The following is a 20577-nucleotide window of genomic DNA, read 5'->3' on the forward strand; positions in this document are numbered from 1 at the left end:
GCCGCAGACTTTCAGCACAGATTCAGGTGCAGGATTACAATGAAAAGCCACAGCTTCTGAGCAGCTTTATGAGAGGTACACATAAATGTTGACAACGGTGGGGACTTCTCATGTAATTGGTGCGGGTTCTCAAAGAAAAGGGCCTGTTTAAACCTCTGTTAAGCTGTTCAGTATGGAACAGGACTAGTCAAGTGCAGGTACTGAAGCTCTGGAATTGTGATGTAGTTTGACGAGCAGGATGTTTCCTGCGAAACTGCCAAAGACAGGAAAAGGTTGAGTTGGATGAGCATAGTTAATTAGGTCCCAGGTAAAGAACCTGTAAAGAGTAAAGTCCCTGATAGTCTCAAAGTGTTTCATGTCTGGAACAGAATCCTAATTGATCGAGATCTAGCATGAGGTGAGATTCTAGGACGTGTTTAGGCTGAGACACTAAATACTTTCCCCCACGGTCTTGAAAAGAAGACCGCAGTTCTCAGGACAATTTGGGCAATGGTAGCCCGTCTGTCACCAACAGAGCTGTTCACTGGGTAGGTAAATGGACACATTTGCTTTGATCAGGAAGGAAGAAATCGCCAATTCAGAGTCATATAGAGGTGGAGTAACTACAGGTGGGATTAAGATTGGTGGGGGAGAGGGATGAAGCTGAAAACGGCCAAAGGAAAGGTAACTGCAGAATGGATTGCTTTTGGTTGTATGGGGACATGAATAAAAGAAAGAGGGGTGAAGGAGACGAAAGGTGGTGGCTGCCTACCTGGTTGCGAAGTATTTTGCATGCCCTGGACTGTGTTTATGAGGATGTTCCGACATAGCTCTTGGAAGGGGTGGGGTTGGGGGGGGGGGGCGGGGAGGTGATGCAGTGTGGTCTTAGGAAGTTTCTGATGGTTTCGGTTAGCTTGGAGGGTGCACGTTTTTGGATTCCTGGATTCTAACTGCCAAGAGGTCACATTTGGCTCATGAGAACTTTGCATAATTAGCCTGTTGGGAATAGTTCTGAGAAGAATTGTTGCAATGCAAAGTCTAGTCTATGAAATAGTTGTTATTTTTAAGTCCCTGGATTTCAAGTTTATCGTTAATTGCTTCAACACAAACAATCAAAATCTGGAATGAGCAATTTACAAAAAAAACTATATTAATAATTTTTATTCCATATGGAAACATACAGTAGCTGTGCAAAAACAACAAACCTACACAACAGAAAAGAATGACAACACATGACGATTAGAAGGTAAGAAAATGTAAACAATAAATAAGTGACAGAAATTGTAAGCACTTTCAGTATAGAATAGTGAAACTGTATAATGACATTTTTACAATATACACACGTACAAATCAAAGCTTGTTAAATAAATGACCGAAAAAAAATTGCAGTCTGTATAAACATTCCTCGATTACAGGGAATTCGTTACACCTCTCCACTTTGAAATATGCCTTTTCAATAAAACACTTTGATTCCTTGTTCTCTCGAATACATACTGTCTATCAATTTAATGAAACACACATACACTTATTGCCTTCAAACAAAACACTGTAACTCCTAAAACCAACAAACTATTTTATTCCTGAACCTTACCCTCTCAAACATCCTATAAATCTCTCTCTGATCTTAGATACCACCTTAATGGTGTCTCTATAAAGTGCAGTTACGGTTATAACTGTTACCATGCCATATTATTCAGTGCAATAACCTGTCTGGACAATGTCTACAAACACATGCAAATATATGGCTGCCATTTAATATATTTTCTTTTTTAAACAGTTATTATGAAAAAATAATGTTTTATTTACATGTCATAACATATGTAGGCTAGTTTGCAATTGCATAAACATCTGTCAGAGTTTATAAATGTACAATGCACGAACTTTTATGTTTAAATTGCATAAAATATGAAAAGTACAACATGTTCATCACAAGAAATCCATGCATACAGCGTATGCTCATCATAGAGGCATGTTAAATACGTGGAAAAATCTTTTACCCTAAGGAAAAAAATGTTTTAATGTTCCCTGCAATCCTAGACAATTGTATTACATGTCAATCTTTAGTTTATCATACAAACAATTCCACCAGCCTAATTCCTAATATCGATCACGTTAATAACATAGCTATCAGGATCACACCTAATTAAAGCTGTAGGTCAAAAACGTGACAAAATATATTGGTCTGCTTCTACGGCATGTTGTCTAGAAGTACAATTTTGTGTGGAAAATGTGGATTTTGCAAGCTCCGCAGAAAGCCTCATCAGTGAATTTGAGGTGTCGCTACTTACTAATGGTCTCCGATTCCAATAATGTTTTGGAGAGCCTTAACATTTAAAGCGACTGATTGAACGATAAATTAATGAATTTAACGCTTGTTTAACTCGAAACGGAAATCACAGTAAAGGCTAGAACATTTTCGAACAGCTGGCATTGGTTTTATCATTAGTTACAGGATTTTAAAAAGGGAATACCAATGAACTTTCTGTTCCTATTAAAATAAATTATTTGCTATGTCATGTGCCTTCCCTTCAAAGTTTTTTTATCCCTTCAGATGTATTACTCATGCAAAGTCCTAAGCACTGCACATCAGTTAATCATGTAGTATTTCATATAATATTGCCAATTTATTACAAAAGTGGTAGAATCCTATATTTCTATTTATACTGGCCAAAAATATATATTATATACTTTGAATATAAGGTAACAACGACGCGTTTCAATGATTTAGGAAGCACCATTCGAAAAGGTTCCATACTGAATAGTTTTGCATATGGATGTGTAGTAGTCTGCCTAAGAGAACTACATTATCTGATAAGAATGCTTGTTAAGTGCCTCTTTCTCTCTCTCTACTTACGACCATGGCATGGAACATACTTATCTGCAATAGCAAATAGTTTGCACCACCTATCAAATTCCTACCCTGGTCAGTCTCCTCGGCCCCTTGAAGTGTGCCCAGTCAGGAAAGTGTGAAAGAAAGGTAAGCTTATCAACCCTGCTGAACATGAATACAAGTAGTTGAGACATCTTTCTTAACTTCTGGTCCGTGGCATTCAAAGAGCGTGAAGATCAGAAATGCCTAGCTACAACTGCCCCAAAAAACATTCGGCTGACGAGCAACACCGGCTGCTTAAAGCAATAGCATGCTAATAGCCCCATCATTACAGCTTATCGATGAACAAAGGTCCTCACAACATTGGTAAGGTTTTTGCTACAAAACTTGTTCGTGTTTAAAAATATTGGTTCAAACATTGGACTCTACAAAGGACCGCTTTGGTTTCGCAGAAAGAACATTAGTTAACTTGCTCTCTTTCCCATTGTGAGAAGGCGATAATTTTGAGATCCCCTCTTGATATGAATGTGAAATGGTCTTGTTTCTGGGTTCGTTAACAATGGTGGGGTGTAGGCACTTGGTCTCATCAACGTCTTTTGAAAGCATGCCGTGGTGAGTACTTCCGCCAGGGGCTAAGGGTAAAGTTTTCATTTGATTGCTGTATCCGACTGGTTGTCTGGTGGAAAACTGATCACAGCTCGTGGACGACAGACTTCCTGTAGCTGAACTGTTGGCAAGTAGCCCATCTGTTGCTAGATTATGCCAGCTGCGGTTTTGCTGGATGCCCTGCTGTATGGACCTGGCAGTTTTATCTGTGATGCCCATAAAAGGAGTTGGCCGTGGTTTGTGTTCTGCTGTAGAACTCAATGTCTGTCCAGCTTTGCTCTCCTTGCTTCGGACGTCTGGTCCTTTCATACCATCATAAAAGCTGCTGCTTGAAGATAAATTATGCGAGGAGGTGGATATATTTATGCTGCTAGCTGGAGAACTTGGAGAGGTTGTGTTGACCAATGATGCATAGGGCTTTATTTCGCTGCAATTTATCTGGATTTCTTGAGCTGTCGATAAATCGATTGCTGGAGCAGAATGGATTGCCACCCTCTCTGCTGCTGAATTTGAGAAAGAACTGGATGGATGATACAAAGATGCACTTTCGGCTGCTTGTAAATATACTGACTGAGCTGATGGCAACCTTTCGCTTGACACAGCTTTATGAGTTCCAATGGAAACACTTCCATAGGAGAAAGCATGCACTGAATCTAAAGGTTGCATTTTACTGCAGGCCACATTTGCTGAATGTCTACCTGGTACAGGACTGGAAGGCGAATGCTCTGACAAAGTTAACGCCTTCCCACTGAATGTGTTACTAGCAGTTCTTGTGGCAGACTGTAGCGCGCTCATGTGCTGGTTCGTTTTAACAATTTGTGCCTGCTTTGGAGGTTGCATGACTAGCCCATGCTGAGCCACTGCCTCTCTCATGTGCATATTGTTACCAGAACCATCTTGGGGTGACACTGGTCTAGCCTTTGGTTGACCGCAATCATGCGACCAATTGTGCGTCAGCACGGAGGGCTGCAAATGCTGTTGCATTAGTCCTTGCTGGAATGGTTCATCGTATTGTACTGGCTCCTCCTCTTTGATTTCTTCAAGACTAAGTGGACTGCTCAATCCTTGGCTCAGAGTCTCCTCGTCGTTATCAATGTCATTGTTCGAGCCAGCTTGCTGTGGCTGCTGCTTTTGTTGCGTTTTCTGCATCTGCTTACACTCATCTTCTACTCTGGCGTGAAGCCTCTTTATTTCATGGTTATTGGGACACAGCTTTACGGCCTCACGTAGATCAGCAAGGGCTGCAGCAAACTGTCTGCAAAGATAAGGTTGTGAGTGTTAAACTAAGGGAATCAAAATAAACATACATACATTAGAACATCAGTTAATTATTACATTTTAGAAAAAAGGTGAAGCTGTCAATGAAGAGTAAAATGAATTAAGAAACGAGCAGCTAGATTTAGAGTTTGGCGGATAGGTGTGTATTCCATCAGGTTGACGAAGTACTTTCTAAAGTACTCCGTCAAATTGACTTAGTCCCCATCTGCCAAATTCTAAGATGTCCGTCGGCCCAGTGGACATCTCTAGCGACATCTCTAGCATTAGCAGGAACTGCAGTCACAGCGGTTCCAGTCAGTGCATTGCTAGTTAATTGGATGGCTTTGTCAACATGACAGAGCCACATGACAAAACTTAAATTTTTATTTTATTTTGCTAAACAAAAACCCAAAGTTTTACCTGGTGGTGACGGGTAGTGCAAACTGGCCTTGTGTTCGCCCACTCTAAATCAGGAGGGTGTACACAGCCAACGCTCAGACGCCACTTCCTCTTTTTTTCCATTGGAGGTTTATGTTGCGTTGGGACAAAGTAATCTCCACTGTCGACATAATTCATTTTCGCCTGTCTCTAACTTAGGCGGGTGGACCTTCAGTTTGGCGGAGAGGGTATTCCGTCACTGTTGCACTGGAGTACCCTCCCTGCCAAACTCCTTAGTATTCAAAATCAGAAAAGAGGATGGCCCATTCACTCAGTAAATGTTCCTATAGGCGTGTGACTCTAGACTTTACAAGATTTGCTGCTTTAACATTCTTTCTCAGTAATATTGCTCCCATAAAAGTGTCCCAGCCCTTTTTTGAGATACACGGTTTTCCCCTCCACCACTTGTGATGGCAGGCTGGTCCTGAATGGAAAAATCTTACTCTGTAAGCATCTGTGTTTGTAGCGTTAGTTTGTGAATTCAGATGCTTTGGAATGAAGAGCTGGAATATTCCACCTTTTTTTTGGTCAAAGAAAGTTAGAGTTACAAGATGCTGTGTAACTCCTCAATTAGTCACAACTCGCGTGGGCATTGACTCCACCTGTTTTTCGCCCAGCTGGTGACAGTGGAATGTGAATGCATAGTAAAACTAATAGGATTTGCACTGTGCATTGTAAGCTGGTAAATATTATGCAAATAAGAAAATGTGCCATCACTGTCAGCTTCCAGGGAGGAGCTGGGCGAATGTGAAGCTAGGGCGCCACATGCTACCAATTTCATTAAACAGGACAAGGGATAGGATAACACAGCTGATTTACACACACTGAGAAACGATGGCACGTTGAGCCCTATAGTACACATAAACCTGCTATACAGCTATGTAAAGACAACACAATCAAGATGGCCACAATCTCAGCTATCACTCTGCTCTTGTAGGAAAAGAACTTTAAAAAAAATATATTTCTATATGAGTTCCATAAAATACAAAACGTGCATTTCATGACACGTGCTCGACATCTAAAACTGTCAATAATCTCTATAATACATAGTAATCCTGCTAAAACACAACCTCACGTTCAGTTTTTGATAATACAGTGACATATTCCAATTCACCTCTGGCACCCCGCACCAGTTAGATACTCATTTGCTTGTGTCACTCTGCGGGTTGGTATCCTGTTCAGTCTGTGAGCTAACAGATGTCTGTTCCAACAAGTAGGAACTGTACGGTTGCCAGATATCCAGCGGCCTAGACACTGGGTGTTGTAGCTGTGCATATATATCCCACTGGTAGTATTACAATATGACATGCTGAACATCCAGCCCTTCAGTGTTGGCGGGTATTTACTCCCCCAGTGAAGTGCCACTTCTCTTTTCGCTAACAATAATGCAATTGCACTGAAACGCTTATATGGCTTAGTGATCTCCTTCACATACCCCAACAGTGCCTGCATAGGTAAAGGGGAAAGGCCCAAGCCGGTCATTTTCGCTGGCTCACTACATACTTGAGTCCAAAATCGTGCCACTTTGACACGGGTCCAAGCCATGTGCGCGAAATCAGCCATCGAGGCACTACATCTGGGGCTGGTGTGTGGGCGCAGTGAATCCATACGGTGAACTTTGACAGGAGAGACGTATGCTCGCCTTAACAGTTTTAAATGTAATAACTTATGTTGATGGTTGAATGAAACTTTACGTGTTTGTTCGCAGCATACCTGCCACTGTGCATCAGTAAGGGGGGCACCTAAGTCCCATTCCCAGGCTGCATGTACCCCCTCATCCCTAACTGGGAGCATTGCCACTGAGGCTCTATACAGCCTCGCCATGAGTTGCTCACTGGTTATATCCTTAATAAGTAGTGTTAGCGGGGGAAACTCCTGCGGTTCCAGGGGGTAGCTCGGAACCAGGGACCTAAAGGCTCTCTGCAATCTACACAGGTCAAGGAACGTAGCTCCCTGGAATCTTCTATCCTCTTCCCTGGAGAAAATGTGTCCGTCAGGGAACACATCCCCAAATGGGCACAAGTTACATTTGGTTATGGTTTGTTGCATCGTGCCCTCCTTGGTAATGGGTACCCAGAGGTTCCCAGCAAGAGGAAGAGCCGGTGAGTACATTAACTGTGTTCCTGTAGTTCGAGCCAACTGCATCCAGGCCCAACTGGTCATTGACAGCGTCTGTATGTCCACCGGGTCCCTTTTTAAACCAGTCGGGAGCAATGCAGATAAGGGGGTGGGGTGTGATAAATCTGCCTCAGGGAGTAAATATGGAATTCGTGAATCAAAGTGAAACCAGTGTCTGGAAAAACTACACGGCGCAACTAGTTAGTATACATGAAAATTAGGAATTCCAACCCCCCCCCCCCGCTCAAACGGGAGCGGTATCCCCAACCTTATCAATGTCGTCCGGAGAAAGGGCCACTCTAAGGAATCAAAGGTCTTTTCAGCATCTAAAAGTATTGTAGCTGCTGGTAATGTAGGTTAGATCCTGTGTAGTGTGGCAAACAAAGTACGAAGATTCAGGGCTGTGGACCTGTGCGGAATGAACCCTGCCTGGGCGGTCAAGATCAGCTGATCAACTATCAGGGCCAGCCTGGTAGCCAGCATTTTGCCAGAATCTTATAATCAAAATTCAATAGAGACAGCGGCCTGTATGATCCACAGCTCTTGGGGTCCTTACCTGCCCTAGGTATTAGCATGATAACTGCCTCGTGGAGGGTCGGGGGGGGGTACACCATTTTCTATTGCCTCCTGATAAACATTGATCATGTGGGGGGCCAGTGTCCGTTTGGAAGCTTTATAGAAACTGCCAAAAAAGCCATCCAGACCGGGAGTCTTAGACCCATCCATTTTGTGTATGGCCTGAACCACATCTTCCACTATACATGGTTCAGCCAGGAATTCTCTATGTGCGTTCTTCAGGCATACTAAAGCGATTTCATCCAAATAAGCATTACTGGCATCAGCATACGAGGAGACTTTTGTAGCACATGAATCTTTATAATATGATATTTTGGCCTCTATACCCTCGCAATCGGTTATAGTTTCATCTTCTTCCCCATGCAAGCTGGTTATGTACGTTGGGGTCAATCAGGAAAGCAAATTTACTTAAATGATGCATACTTACAAATATGCATAAATATGTATGCACTAGATGGACGTTACATTCTTACAATCTGACATAAATGGAATAAATTACCAATTTACAGTATGGACAGTCATAAATTTGCTCCTCGAACGCTTACCAAATGTCTAGCAGCTGTAGATGTCTATTTCCACAAAGGAAATTTGTGTTTGACCGTCTTTAGATAACTGTCCGGTAATTTTTTTTTTTACAATGTTTAAAGGCAGGACTGGAAAACTGGTGATCAACACTGAACTTTTAAATGTCAACCCCAAATCTCTGTCCCAAACTACTTTCTTTGGAATAGACTAGTTACAGGATTTCTTTCATCTCCCTCTGCAGTCTAGGAACATTCCAGAGAAACATTCCCTTCCCATACGTTACAGTCTTGGAAAGTGAGTGCTTTAATGAAGGTCTTGAGAATGGCTGAATCATTCACTCAGTCGGTACCATACGCCAAATAATGTATGAGAGCCCTACAGAAATGGATCTAAAGTCAATGGTTAGAGAACAGTGGAAATTTCCCAAACGTCAGCAGTGGTGGAGCACAAGAGCCTTAGGAAAGGAATACCCTTTTTTTTAATAAACCAAACTTTCTTTCTTTTATAGGAAACAACATTAAGAAAAGAAATGGACAGTGTAATATAAGTGTAAACTCCCCAAATGACTCCATAGAAAATATCAGTGCCCATATGCCAGTGCCATAATTTCTGCCAGATAATACAGTATTTATGGGGACAGTAACTAGCTTTATAAATGGACTTCCCTGTTTTTGCTTATATCCTTTGCTTTCCACCATTCGACCTCAGTGGGTGGTCCAGAGGACTTTCAAAATGACCAATGCCCCTCTTGGCAATCACGATCGAATTAGGATCTCCTCTGCAGCCTCGTACATTTTGTGGCCTGGAACTGCCCTGTCATAGCACAGTGCTGGTCAAAAATAATTACCACTCTCTGCAGGTTTATGGCTATGGCTGTAGACCTTTCTCTCCACATTGCCTTAGTAGGCATGTCAACATGGGCTCCATCCCAAAAGCAAAGAGGAGCAGATTAAAGGGGCAGCCCCAAGCCTGATCCCACGTGAAATCAGAAAAGGGATTGATAAGGTGCCGTTGAAGCCACACTTATCTGGGTGAACCAGGGAGGTAATCACACGTTGCAATCTTGCTGCGAGGATTTTGGCGTAGACCTTGATATCCAAGTTAATAAGGCAACTTGGATGGTGGGATGGGCACTGTTCTGACTGCCGTCCCAGTTTATGAATGACTACTATTATTATTATTTAAAAAAAATCTTTTTATTAACATTGCTCATACCAGTTAACATTAGAATCCATTGGTCACATTGCATCAGGTAAGCAGACAGTGTACAGTGTAAAGAATGGTCAATATTAACTACTAACAGAAAGTTCAAATTAAGGCCCCTATCCCAGGCCACCCCCCATTCCCCTGTATCGTCTCCAAGGCCCCCAGATCTTCTTCCATTTTTTGGGGCATCCCCTACTTTTATAGGTGGTCTCCTCTGCCCTCTGACACCAATCAAGGTCCTGCTCCCACTGTTCCCTCTGTGGAGGAGCCTGCGCCCCCCCAGGCACTGGCAACGTTCCTTTTTACCACACCGGCTGCCATTGCCAACCAAAGTTCCCCATATCTGGTCCAATCATTGGGCCCGTTGATCATTAAGAGTAACCATCTAGGCTCCCTCAGCACCGGGGAGCCCACCACATTCGCCATCATGTCTGTGACCTTGGTCCAGAAGGGAACTATCTCCGGGCACTTCCACAGTATGTGATAGAAGGAACCATCCCCCCCACACTCGCGCGCGCGCACAAGGAAGTCTGGCACCCACCCCAAGTGTACAATAGGGTACGGGGGTAGTACACTTGGTTCACAATTTTGAGCTGCACCAGCCGGAACCGGACATGAATCACAATTTCCCAAGGGCTCTGCAGGGCGTCCTGCCAGTCGTCGTCCTCCAGTGGACCCAAATCCCGCACCCAAGTCGCCCTCAGTGACACTAAAGGATCAGTCATGTTTATAAGCTTACGGTAGATCGTGGATGTGGGCTTCTCAAGGATGGGATCGAGGAGTAAGCGATCCTCCATGGGGGAGTATTCCGGAACGGAGGCACCCCCTCGAATATGTGAGCGTATAGTGTGTATGAGGCGCAGGTAGTGATAGCGCTGATTCCTGCAGATAATATTCTTTTTGCAGATATTCAAATGAGCGAGGGGCGGCCCCTTTCCACATCCCTCAAGTATTCAATTCCGATGAGTTGCCAACCCCTAAAGCCTTCCAATCAAGACACCTCTCTCAGCTGCTCCCCAATCCACAAGGAGGTTCTACCCATCAGGGATCCCGTCCACTCCAGAAATCTATTCGCCTCCTTCCAGCACTGAACCACCACTCCAGTATGTGAGGGCCAATCCACATGTGTCCTGTGGGCGTATAACAAGGATTCGCAGTTAATGACTACTATTATTGACCGGTCAAGTTCTAGTGAGAACTGGCGTATTTCCAAGGCCACCTGATATCGGTATAGGAGGTGGGGAGAGAGGAGTGATTGTAGTATTTAGGTGGAAACCCGTCTGGTCTGAACATTTTGGCTGCACATCGCTGATCATCTGCACATCACTGATCATCTGCACATCACTGATCACCTCCTCCATCTCATCTACCTTGATAGGTTGTTCAAATGCATCTCTATCCAGTTTGGTCAGGGATGCTAAGGGAAGATCATCCAACAGAGGGGTTCAGAGTGCTCCTGCTGTGCATAAAGGTGTTGACAGTGCAAGGCGAAGACAATCTCTACTGCCGTGTGAGCCGCTTTCCCCTCTGATGCCGCTATATAGGGGGAATCACCATGAAGACAATGTCACTGGTTGCTAGCCACTAAAGCAACTTCCTAGGCTTATCTCCCATTACGTACCCACACCTGGATGAAGCTACCCACCATTGCCCCGCATTGTCCAAGTAATACTGATGCTGTCACTGAGCCCAGAACATCTGCAGATTATAGCCAGAGTGTCCAGGAACAGTTGTAGTAAGATTGCTTCTTCCTGTTGTCAGTTTATGTTGTAGTTAGATTGTGCCCAGGCCCAGATTACTGCTATCATCCTTGTGCAAACCAGCCTGCTTGCACCGCACGTAGGGGTACTCCACGGGTAGCACAAACAGCCTGGTTGCTCTACATTCTTGTAGCGTACGTCAACAGGCCTCAGTCCGGGCAAGGCAGTACATGTCTTGCAGTCTGGTTGAGGGAAAGTAGTAGAGGCCCAAAGGTGTCCTTTACAGTGCCCAGGCTGAGACCACAGTTCACCCCACTAGGATATGGCATCGTGGGGCTGGGGGAAGAGACCCCCACCAGCTCTGGGCAACTTGCAGAAGGGTCAAGGGTGGGCCTACCGTCATGCCACCAGTATTTCCCCTTCAGGCCGTGGCCAAAAATTAGGGGGCAGAGGTCTGCTGATGAAGCCAGGGCCCTCTATCCTGGGCTGCGTGATGGGTGTATCAAGACCAGCTCTCTGCCGGGGCCTCGGTCTGCTGCAGCCCATGGAGGCAAGAAGCCGCTCCCGCTTCTTACTCTTGATGGCTTCCTACAGTGCTGGCAAGGTCCCAACCCACTCCTTGTTGCTGCAGTGAGGTCGGTATCTTTTGCTTGTCACTCTTTCACCACCTGCTGTTTGGGTGGGGTAATTTCGGGTAAAGTCCGGGATACAGAGGGTGGATGGGTGGCCATTCATCCACTCCCAGGTCCGATTACCATCGCTCACAGCGACTCTTGGAGCTAGCTGGCCATCAGGATACGAGCCTGTAGCTTCACAAGGCCTTTACAGTTAGGTCGCAGGCTGCAGGGCTCGGTAGGTGGGTGAAAGTAGGTTTTTCCCAAACATTCACTCCTCCTGATATTAGCACCTTCCCCGATCAGAGGTGTGGTCACCCCGTGGGGGGCCATCAACTGAATTATGCCATATTGTTATAGGAGTCGGACAGAGAGCTCTATACACCGCCATCTTGCCTTCTAAGCATACTCCCAGAAATGATCTTTTTTAGTATTTAAATCTAAAAATATGCTCGATTTTTATAAATTGGTGTTGGATTTTTATTGTGTTGGTTTGTTCTACACTTGTTCCTTTGTTTAAGGTTGACTGCTCTGTGCCACAGCTACCTACCCAGGACTGAGCTAAGGGTCCTCTTAAAGAAACCTAACAGCCAGATAAAGTTTGTGACATTATTACATAGTGAGGCCTCACAACCACACCACACTATAGTCCACTTTCCTACAAAGTTGTTTTCAACACTCAACCCAAACCCTTGCCAAAGGCTGTTTTCTTCTTTCATGTTAATCAAACTACCAACCAATGAACATTTCTTCCAAACTTTCATTCTAAAGGATATTTCTTCCAACAGATTCCTCATCTTAAACATTTCATACGTCACAAAGAGACTAGCTTCAGGCCACATTCAGTAGGATCCAAAGATTTCCCTAAGTGTTCTCAATTAGATTTACACCCATATTTTGATAGAACAACATTGCCAAGATAAACGGGATAGAAACTAACTGAAAGTAAAAGTCACGTCTGTGATAGATTCAGGTCACTTATATGTGGTGCCTGAAGCTGAAGTAAGACACCAAGGCCGTGGGTGTTTGTGAAAACAAAGGTCAGACCTAGAGAGGCAAGGAATTTGTGGCCCTGCATCATCACGAGATAAGAGTATATGGCAGGGCAGAAATTCTTGAAGTTGCCCGAGCCCCCGCACATAACTGCTTGTCACTGCAGTACAAACCAAATTCCTAGCGATCTAGGTATACAAAGTATAAGTAACACAAGTGTTCCTCCTCCTGTCTCTAAAGCCCCTCGCTGCTCCTATAAGGCCCTGGTAGAGTAGTCTTATTTTTTTTTCTTTGAGGTGATTCTTCCCACCACCGCACGCAACAGATCCCCCGCCGATGCTGGAGCAAAATCACCACAGACCAGCTCCTCTCATCTCTAAGCCATAACCCGCCTGCCGACACCGCTGACACAAACGAAGCAGCCCACAACCTCGCACAGTGGAACACCAACTGCACAGACGACCTCGCCCCACTGAAGAACCCCCCAAGCAAGAACGGCTACAGGAAAACCTCATGGTTCACGGACGCCCTCAAAGAAATCCTGCCGAACCCTCGAAAAAACCTGGCGCCACGAACGGACAACAGAAAACATTACAGCCCTCAAGAATGCCACGCGCAAACACCACCAGCTGATCCGCACCACCAAAAGGTCATCTTTCAAAAAACGGCTAGACAGCAACACCCACAACAGCAAAGAACTCTTCAGCACCGTCAAAGAGCTTTCCAACCCCAGCAACAACAACATCACACCGACACAAGACCTCTGCAACTCCCTCGCCACGTTCTTCCACCGCAAGATTGCAGATATACAAGAGAGCTTCGGACCCAGACTCCGCCTCCAGTCACCGAACCAACGACCCCGACCACCACCTTCTGCGCCTGGACCCCCATCAGCACTGAAGACACCACTCACGTCATGAACACTATCCACTCCGGCTCCCCCTCGGACCCATGCCCCCATCATATCTTCAACAAAGCCGACATCGGGGAGGAGCCAAGCTGGCAACCAAGATGGCCGCTTAGGTTCCCGGCTCCGTAGACCTCCTTATCCTGCCACAAGATCCTGTTACTTATCCTGCGCCTATGCAACACCCTCGTACAGATGAATCGTAACGACGCCTGATCGAGTGATCCCGAGCGATCCACCAGCTTCTAGGACGGAGAAACGTCGCCTTGAAGTTTGCGGCCTACATCAACATTTGAGCTGGGGCCTAGAGTATGGGAGCAGCCGGCCACTAGTTGAACAACATCGGCCATAAAGGTCCGGGAGGGACCGGTCAACTGACATGGAGGTGGAGTTTTGCCCAATTCCAGCGGCAAACATCCACATTGATTAGTGGCGCAAGTGGAGCGATAAAATAGCACGGCGGGAAATATTCGGACCGCCCCAATTCACGCAGCCCAGAGTATGTACGATTTGGACATTATTTGGGACTCGGCCCGTTGGATACGGGCGCAATCCTGAACACTACCCTGAAATCTCCCAACAAATCGATGGGTTCACATCTGGACTGTAACTTTACAGCAAAGCGGGGTCTATATCTATAGACACAGGGCTTAAGCCGCGATCGAGAACAACAAAATGGCGCCAGAGTTTGAACTAATCACAAATCAGACCAAAGTGACCGAGAAAGATCGAACACACCACTTGGGTCGATCTATTCTGTCCAAGGATGGTAAGAATGTCGACGATAGGGGAGAAGAATTAGCGCTGGCCGGGGCTGGACCAACGATTGGAGCTGTCATGGCGGCTATCGGAAACTTACATTCTTCCCTGGGCCAGAGAGCCCGAGCCTTGGAAAAAAAATTGGTCGCTATAACTTCTGAACTTGGGCTAACGAGAACGACTATTACCCCACCGATCGACAAACCGAGAGCCAGGAAGCCCACAGCAACCAAACCAACCAACGACATACACCCCAGAAAACCGGAGATTCGGGAGTGTCTAGACTACACATCTACTACTTTCCGACCACTGAAGGTCCTGGATGAAGCCTGGCACTCAATAGCAGCTCTGGTGGTGGAAAGTCTGCGTGGCGCTAGTCTACTGACAGATCAGACTGAGACTCAAGGGTGGTTTGACTGTATGGCCCTTTTCTTCTTCCCGGACTCTAAGCAACTGGTCTGGAAACATTGCCGGGGGTTCTTGTTGGTATGGACGGAACTCAGAGACAATGTGGTCGAATATGCCCAGTTGTTCCCAGCTTGCTTCCGTGTGCAGCTGGATGACTATCTTTGGCCCTTCTACTCTCTTGAGATGACGGAAGTCCGGCTCGGAAATATCCGTGCCCCTGATCGAGCGGGCCAAGGCTGAGAACAACTGACTGTTTGGAGACATTTATTGGCTCGGTGGATGTGTGGACTCACTTACAAAACATTGGTAACGGGGTTGAACTTGGCGAAAAACTATTCCCCAACTCTCAGTCTGTTTGAGTAATATTTAGTTATTCTGTAAATAAAGGGGAGGCTCAAATGTGGCGGGGGGGAGTGGGGGGGTAGAGGCCGGGAGCCTGAACGAAGGTCCTACTCCGAGTACTACTTTTAGTTAACTTAGTTTAGATGGGGCGACAGGCACACTGCTAGTTGGGGTCGGCGTAAGCTATATGCAGGGGTGCAGGGTGGGGGGTGGGGTGTTGCGCTTGCTGCGCTGTTTATTTTTCTTTTGGTTTCCTTTCCTTTTCTTGGTCTCTCCAAGTACGAATATTCGTCATTTATCCTGTTTATATTGCAGTATCGGGTAGCAGTACAAGCTCTACGATTCTGACTCATTTATGGTAGATGTCGATGTCCATAATTTATCCTGTATATGACTTCAATATCGAGGGGGCTACACAATCTTAGATATCCTGATTCAGTAGGTGGGCGGAACCTGAGTGCTGCATGCTGAGGGTATATCGTAAATGTCATTTGTTCTTCTATTTTTTTGACTAACTATAGGCGTTGGGTCTCCGTGTCCTACTTGATGTCCCGCTAATATCCTGATTTTACAATTGTTCGATTTAACGTCCATCATTGACTGTATTGCACTTGATACGCCTTCTTGTTCTTTGTTTTTCTATAAATAATAAAAAGATTTATAAAAAAAAAACAAAGCCGACATCATCATCGCACTCCACCTCCGGAGCGTCATTAACAAGTCCTTCACGTCAGCCACCTTCCCTGAGAGCTGGAAACATGCAGAAATCAACACCCTTCTGAAGAAACCCACAGCGGACCCCAAAGACCTCAAAAACTTCTGCCCCATCTCTCTTCTTCCCTTCCCCGCAAAGGTCATCGAGAAGACAGTCAATAAACAGCTGACTGCATTCCTCGAGACAAACAACTCGCTCGACCAGTCCCAGTCCGGATTTCGTGCCAACAACAGCACCGAGACCGCCCTCATCGCAGCCACCGACGACATCAGGACCATGATGGACAACGGAGAGACAACCGCTCTCATCCTCCTGGGCCTCTCGGCAGCCTTTGATACCGTATGCCATCGCACCCTGATAACCCGCCTCTTCAACACTGGGATCCAAGGAAAGGCCCTGGACTGGATCACCTCGTTCCTCTCAGACAGAACCCAGAGAGTCCGCCTCCTTTCCGCTCAGCGGCCACCAAGATCATCTGCGGCGCACCCCAAGGCTCCTCGCTCAGCCCAACCCTCTTCAATATCTACATGAGTCCCCTCGCAGCCATCGCACGCAAACACAACATCAACATCATCACCTACGCCGACGATACCCAGCGGATACTCTCTCTCACCAAAGACCCAGCCACCGCCAAAACCAACCTCCAAGAAGGAATGAAAGACGTTGCAGAATGGATGAAGCTCAGCCGCCTGAAGCTGAACTCAGACAAGACGGAGGTCCTCATCCTCGGACAATCCCCTTCCGGCTGGGACGACTCCTGGTGGCCCGCAGCCGACACCCTCGGACCACGCCCGCAACCTGGGATTCATCCTGACAAGAATCGTCCTCCGCTTGATATCGTAATTCAACAAAGGGATTCTACCATTATCTACATGTACATATATATGTGCATAAGTGTGTGATTAATCTTATTTAAGGTGTTTAAATGATGGCGTCTGGAAAAATCAGAAGACCTTCTCTTACTTGCAGGAAGGGCAGTATTAAAAACATTGTAAAATACCCCTCACACACTGAAACCTGATTCAGTGTCCTGCTTCATCTTTGGGGTCTTCCCGCCCCTCGTCCGGGGCGTGCTACTACCTACGTAGACACGAGAGCACTTAATTTAGTAATTGGTGTATATGTGTAGGGCGTGGGATAGTGAAAAATATATAAATCATGATTTAAATATTCTCCGGCTAGTGGAAAAAATATACTTCATTGACTTCCCTAGCTGAGAATGGTAAAAATGGGGAGGTGTAGATGGTGTACTTTGAAGGGTCTCTTTCTTCGACATGTTTCAGAAGCCATCCCTTTGGCTTTCTTCCTCAGGACTGTTCCCCTGAGCAGTGTGACTCAATGTACCTGAACTTATTTGGAGTTACATCTAACATCTGTGCTGCCTGCTTCCTCATCTTATGCATGCTACGAAAAAACTTCAAATGGCTGATACAGGCACTCATCACTAGCAGGCTCAACTACGGCAATGCAATCTGCGTCGGAAACTCCAAGCATCTCACACACAGACTCCAGACCATCCAGAACACCTTAATTGCTGTTGGTCCTTTTTCACGCCAGCTCAGTCAGTTGCTAAAGGCTGCCCAAGTGGAGTAGTGACCTTTGTTTCCTTTCACGGTTTTTGAACTTGCTCTGTGAAAGAGTTCAACCACAGGAACCTCATGAGCATGAAACTTGAGTTTACGAATGGCTTTGTTCTTTTAGTTATATTTATAGTAATCACATTGGATCTTCAAATTCTACAGATCTGGTAGTATTTTCTGAATTTCTTAAAGAGGTTAAGTACTCTAGGTATGCTTATAGATCCCCTAGGATAGGTGTTGTGATTATTAAGGATATTAATTCAAAACTACGACCACATAAGCTCTGACACCATGCTCACAGTGGAGATGAAAACATCTGAAGAAAGTGCCCTGCCTCTAGGGTTCTTAAATACATTTTAAAAAGGATGCCCAAGAAAGACTTATGGAACGTTTTCATGACACCTGTGGGTTGTATAATTGTTCCAGTTGCTCCATGTGTGCATTACTGACCATTTGTACTTTTAAGGGCAGTGATTCCCCTAGCATTATTGGTAATATTTTAAGCAAATATTTCAATTTCTGAAATATGTCAACTCTTATGAAGTTATCAACAGTAAAAAAAAGCGACCACAACTTGATAGTAAGGGCATTCTGTCCTATGTGAGACTGAAACTTGTTCCTCCAAATCTATTCTATCCTTAGGGTGAAAGGTTATTTAAGAAAGTAGACTGGTTTAGTGAGTCGCAGGTAGACCTAGACAAGTGCACCAACATCATAGTTAAGTATAACCTTACTCTAATTCTTAGCTAACATACTGGATATAAATTGATGTAGCAAAATCTAAGTTCATGTCCCTAATACCAAAATCCTGCAAGCGAAAAATATAAATGTTAACAGTACATCTTTTGAAAGGGTATGCTTCTTTTCCTATTTAGGTACTTTTTTTGATGTTAACCTTAATTGGGTTTTTTTGTTATCCCCAAAATCTAACAATTTAGCAAAAGATTACAGTGGTATCTTAATTTTTTCTAGAATAAGGGGGGACATTCATATCCTATCTTTACTTAAGATCAACTAGGCAAAAAGTATGCCGCTAGTCGCTTTGGCAGTAGGTTCTGGAGATTTTTAAAAATTAAATATCTCTCGGCAGAAGAAAATATGTTCCTGTGGTAGTCCCTTGATTTGCTCCAACCAGCTGCCACCTTTTCAGTAACCCAATGGTGCATTTGGAGAACAAAATAAAATGTGCCCCGCTATTGCTGTGGCTTTCAGCGTAGTAACGGATTTGTAGAGCTAACAAAATCAATTTTGACAGACTTACTTGCTATGGACAATCCCAATGTAATACCATAGCCAGACTATATTATGCTATTTTGGGAGAAAATAAGGAGTAGAGTTTTTTTTCTTCTTCTAGGTATCCGGTTACATTTTTGACATCTCACAAAGGGAAAGTAGGTACATTATTCCATCGTATTCTTTAACAAGAAAGGGAGACGGCTGTGAGGGTTATGCACTTCTTACATCCTAACCTGGAATGTAATGGAATTGTATTCATAACTCCTGACAAAGAAATCTGTGAGTATGTTTTAGGTTTGGTCTTCTTCCAAATATTTTAAGCCTCCCTAAAGGGAAAGTGGAAGAGAAAATGGCTACACTCTGCCCTAGTGCCGATTTGCTTTTCCAATGTTGCATGCTCTTTATTTCTTTTATACATTTTATAAAGTGTTTAGGAGGAAGTTTCTAAAATCGCTAAGACTGGCACTGGTATACCATAATTGTAATGTGTGTGTTTGCGTTTTTTATTGGGATCTTGAAATGCCAATTTCAGTCTGTATGGTGAAGTGCCGTTCCCAAACATGAAGATGCATTTCATGGAGGCTTGTCAGCCTTAAGACTACAGGAGGAACTTCACTCACCCACAATATGACAATTTAATTTTTCTTCATTCAGTTGCCACCTACATTTTAAGTTTGTGGAATTTCATACAGTCATTCACCACTGGATAACTGAGTTTCCTTTAGCTTAGCAACACTGAAATGCTCTATTTGCTCTCCTTACCAGCACCCAAAGTGCTCTATCTGCATTTCCTCCGCTGAACGGTATGTTCAGCCAGTTATCATAGTGTTCAGTGGCAAAAGACACTAGCATAAGACAAACTGCTGTCTGCTTTCAACTCCTCAATCGCCGGTTCCAGTCGCTCCCCAGCAACACTCTTGTCATCAACAAGCTGGACTCCTTAAGAGCACCCCACTGGGTAGCTGGGCTAAGTCATGCCTCTTCCCGTTACACCCAAATTGCCCCCAGAACAATCTGGCTATAGATTCTCATCCCCTGCAGTGGGAGCACCGCACCTTTTGATATGTAGGCATAAATATTTACCATGAGACGCAAGACGTCATAGATGGGAACCTCACTAGGGCCATTGCACCTCTCAGCCCCCAAATTGCTTTCTGGAGCACACTGCTGCTCATGGTGCAGGGTAGTGTCCCCCTGTCCAAAATGGTGATGCTCTCCCATTTACTTTATTATTTTCACAACCTTCCGGTACATATTCCTAAATCTACATTTCACACAGACTGCATTCAGCCCAGGGTAGCTTCAGCTGGAACAAGGGTGGGCGACGAGTTGCACTCCGTAAGTTGCAAATGCCAGTGAACAGAGGAGGCCTGGGAGCCTCAAACTTTGAACACTATTATTTAGCGGCACAACTTCAGTGGCCCGCATGCCGGTTGGCAGGGCGCCTCACAGTAGAGCCATGGCTATCCATCCCTGTGCACGAGCAGCAAGTGGTCCAACAGACCTTTCTACCGCACTCGGGACCACCACCAGATTGCAATAGTCTGCTACATATAGCACGGGGCAGTTTGCTATGAAGCCTGCAACTCCAGCTGCCCATTCCTCAATACTCACTCGAAATCCCACAATGTTCCATCACATCGTTTAACAGCATGATAGGAAGGGAGGGTTTAGTGACGTGGGAGACTCAGGAGTGGGTGCACCGGGTGCCTTATTTCAAGACGGGGCACTCCTGCCCTTTGATAGATTGCAGGACTAAAATGAACTACTCGGGGGTCACTTCCTGGC

General features: G+C 45.0%; 1 protein-coding gene across 2 annotated transcripts in view; it reads right to left on the bottom strand.

The window, feature by feature from the left end:
• Positions 1-1125: 1125 nt before the first annotated feature.
• The window catches only part of TANC1 (tetratricopeptide repeat, ankyrin repeat and coiled-coil containing 1), a 770747-nt gene continuing 751295 nt past the window's right edge, over positions 1126-20577 (bottom strand). For both annotated transcript variants that reach the window (XM_078681701.1, XM_078681700.1), the window contains one exon: positions 1126-4670. In XM_078681701.1, coding sequence (XP_078537827.1) covers positions 3221-4670 — 1450 coding nt within the window. In that variant the 3' untranslated portion in view covers positions 1126-3220. The remainder of the gene's footprint in view (positions 4671-20577) is intronic.

This window comes from Lissotriton helveticus, chromosome 3_1 (assembly GCF_964261635.1).
Source record: "Lissotriton helveticus chromosome 3_1, aLisHel1.1, whole genome shotgun sequence".
Taxonomy (NCBI): domain Eukaryota; kingdom Metazoa; phylum Chordata; class Amphibia; order Caudata; family Salamandridae; genus Lissotriton; species Lissotriton helveticus.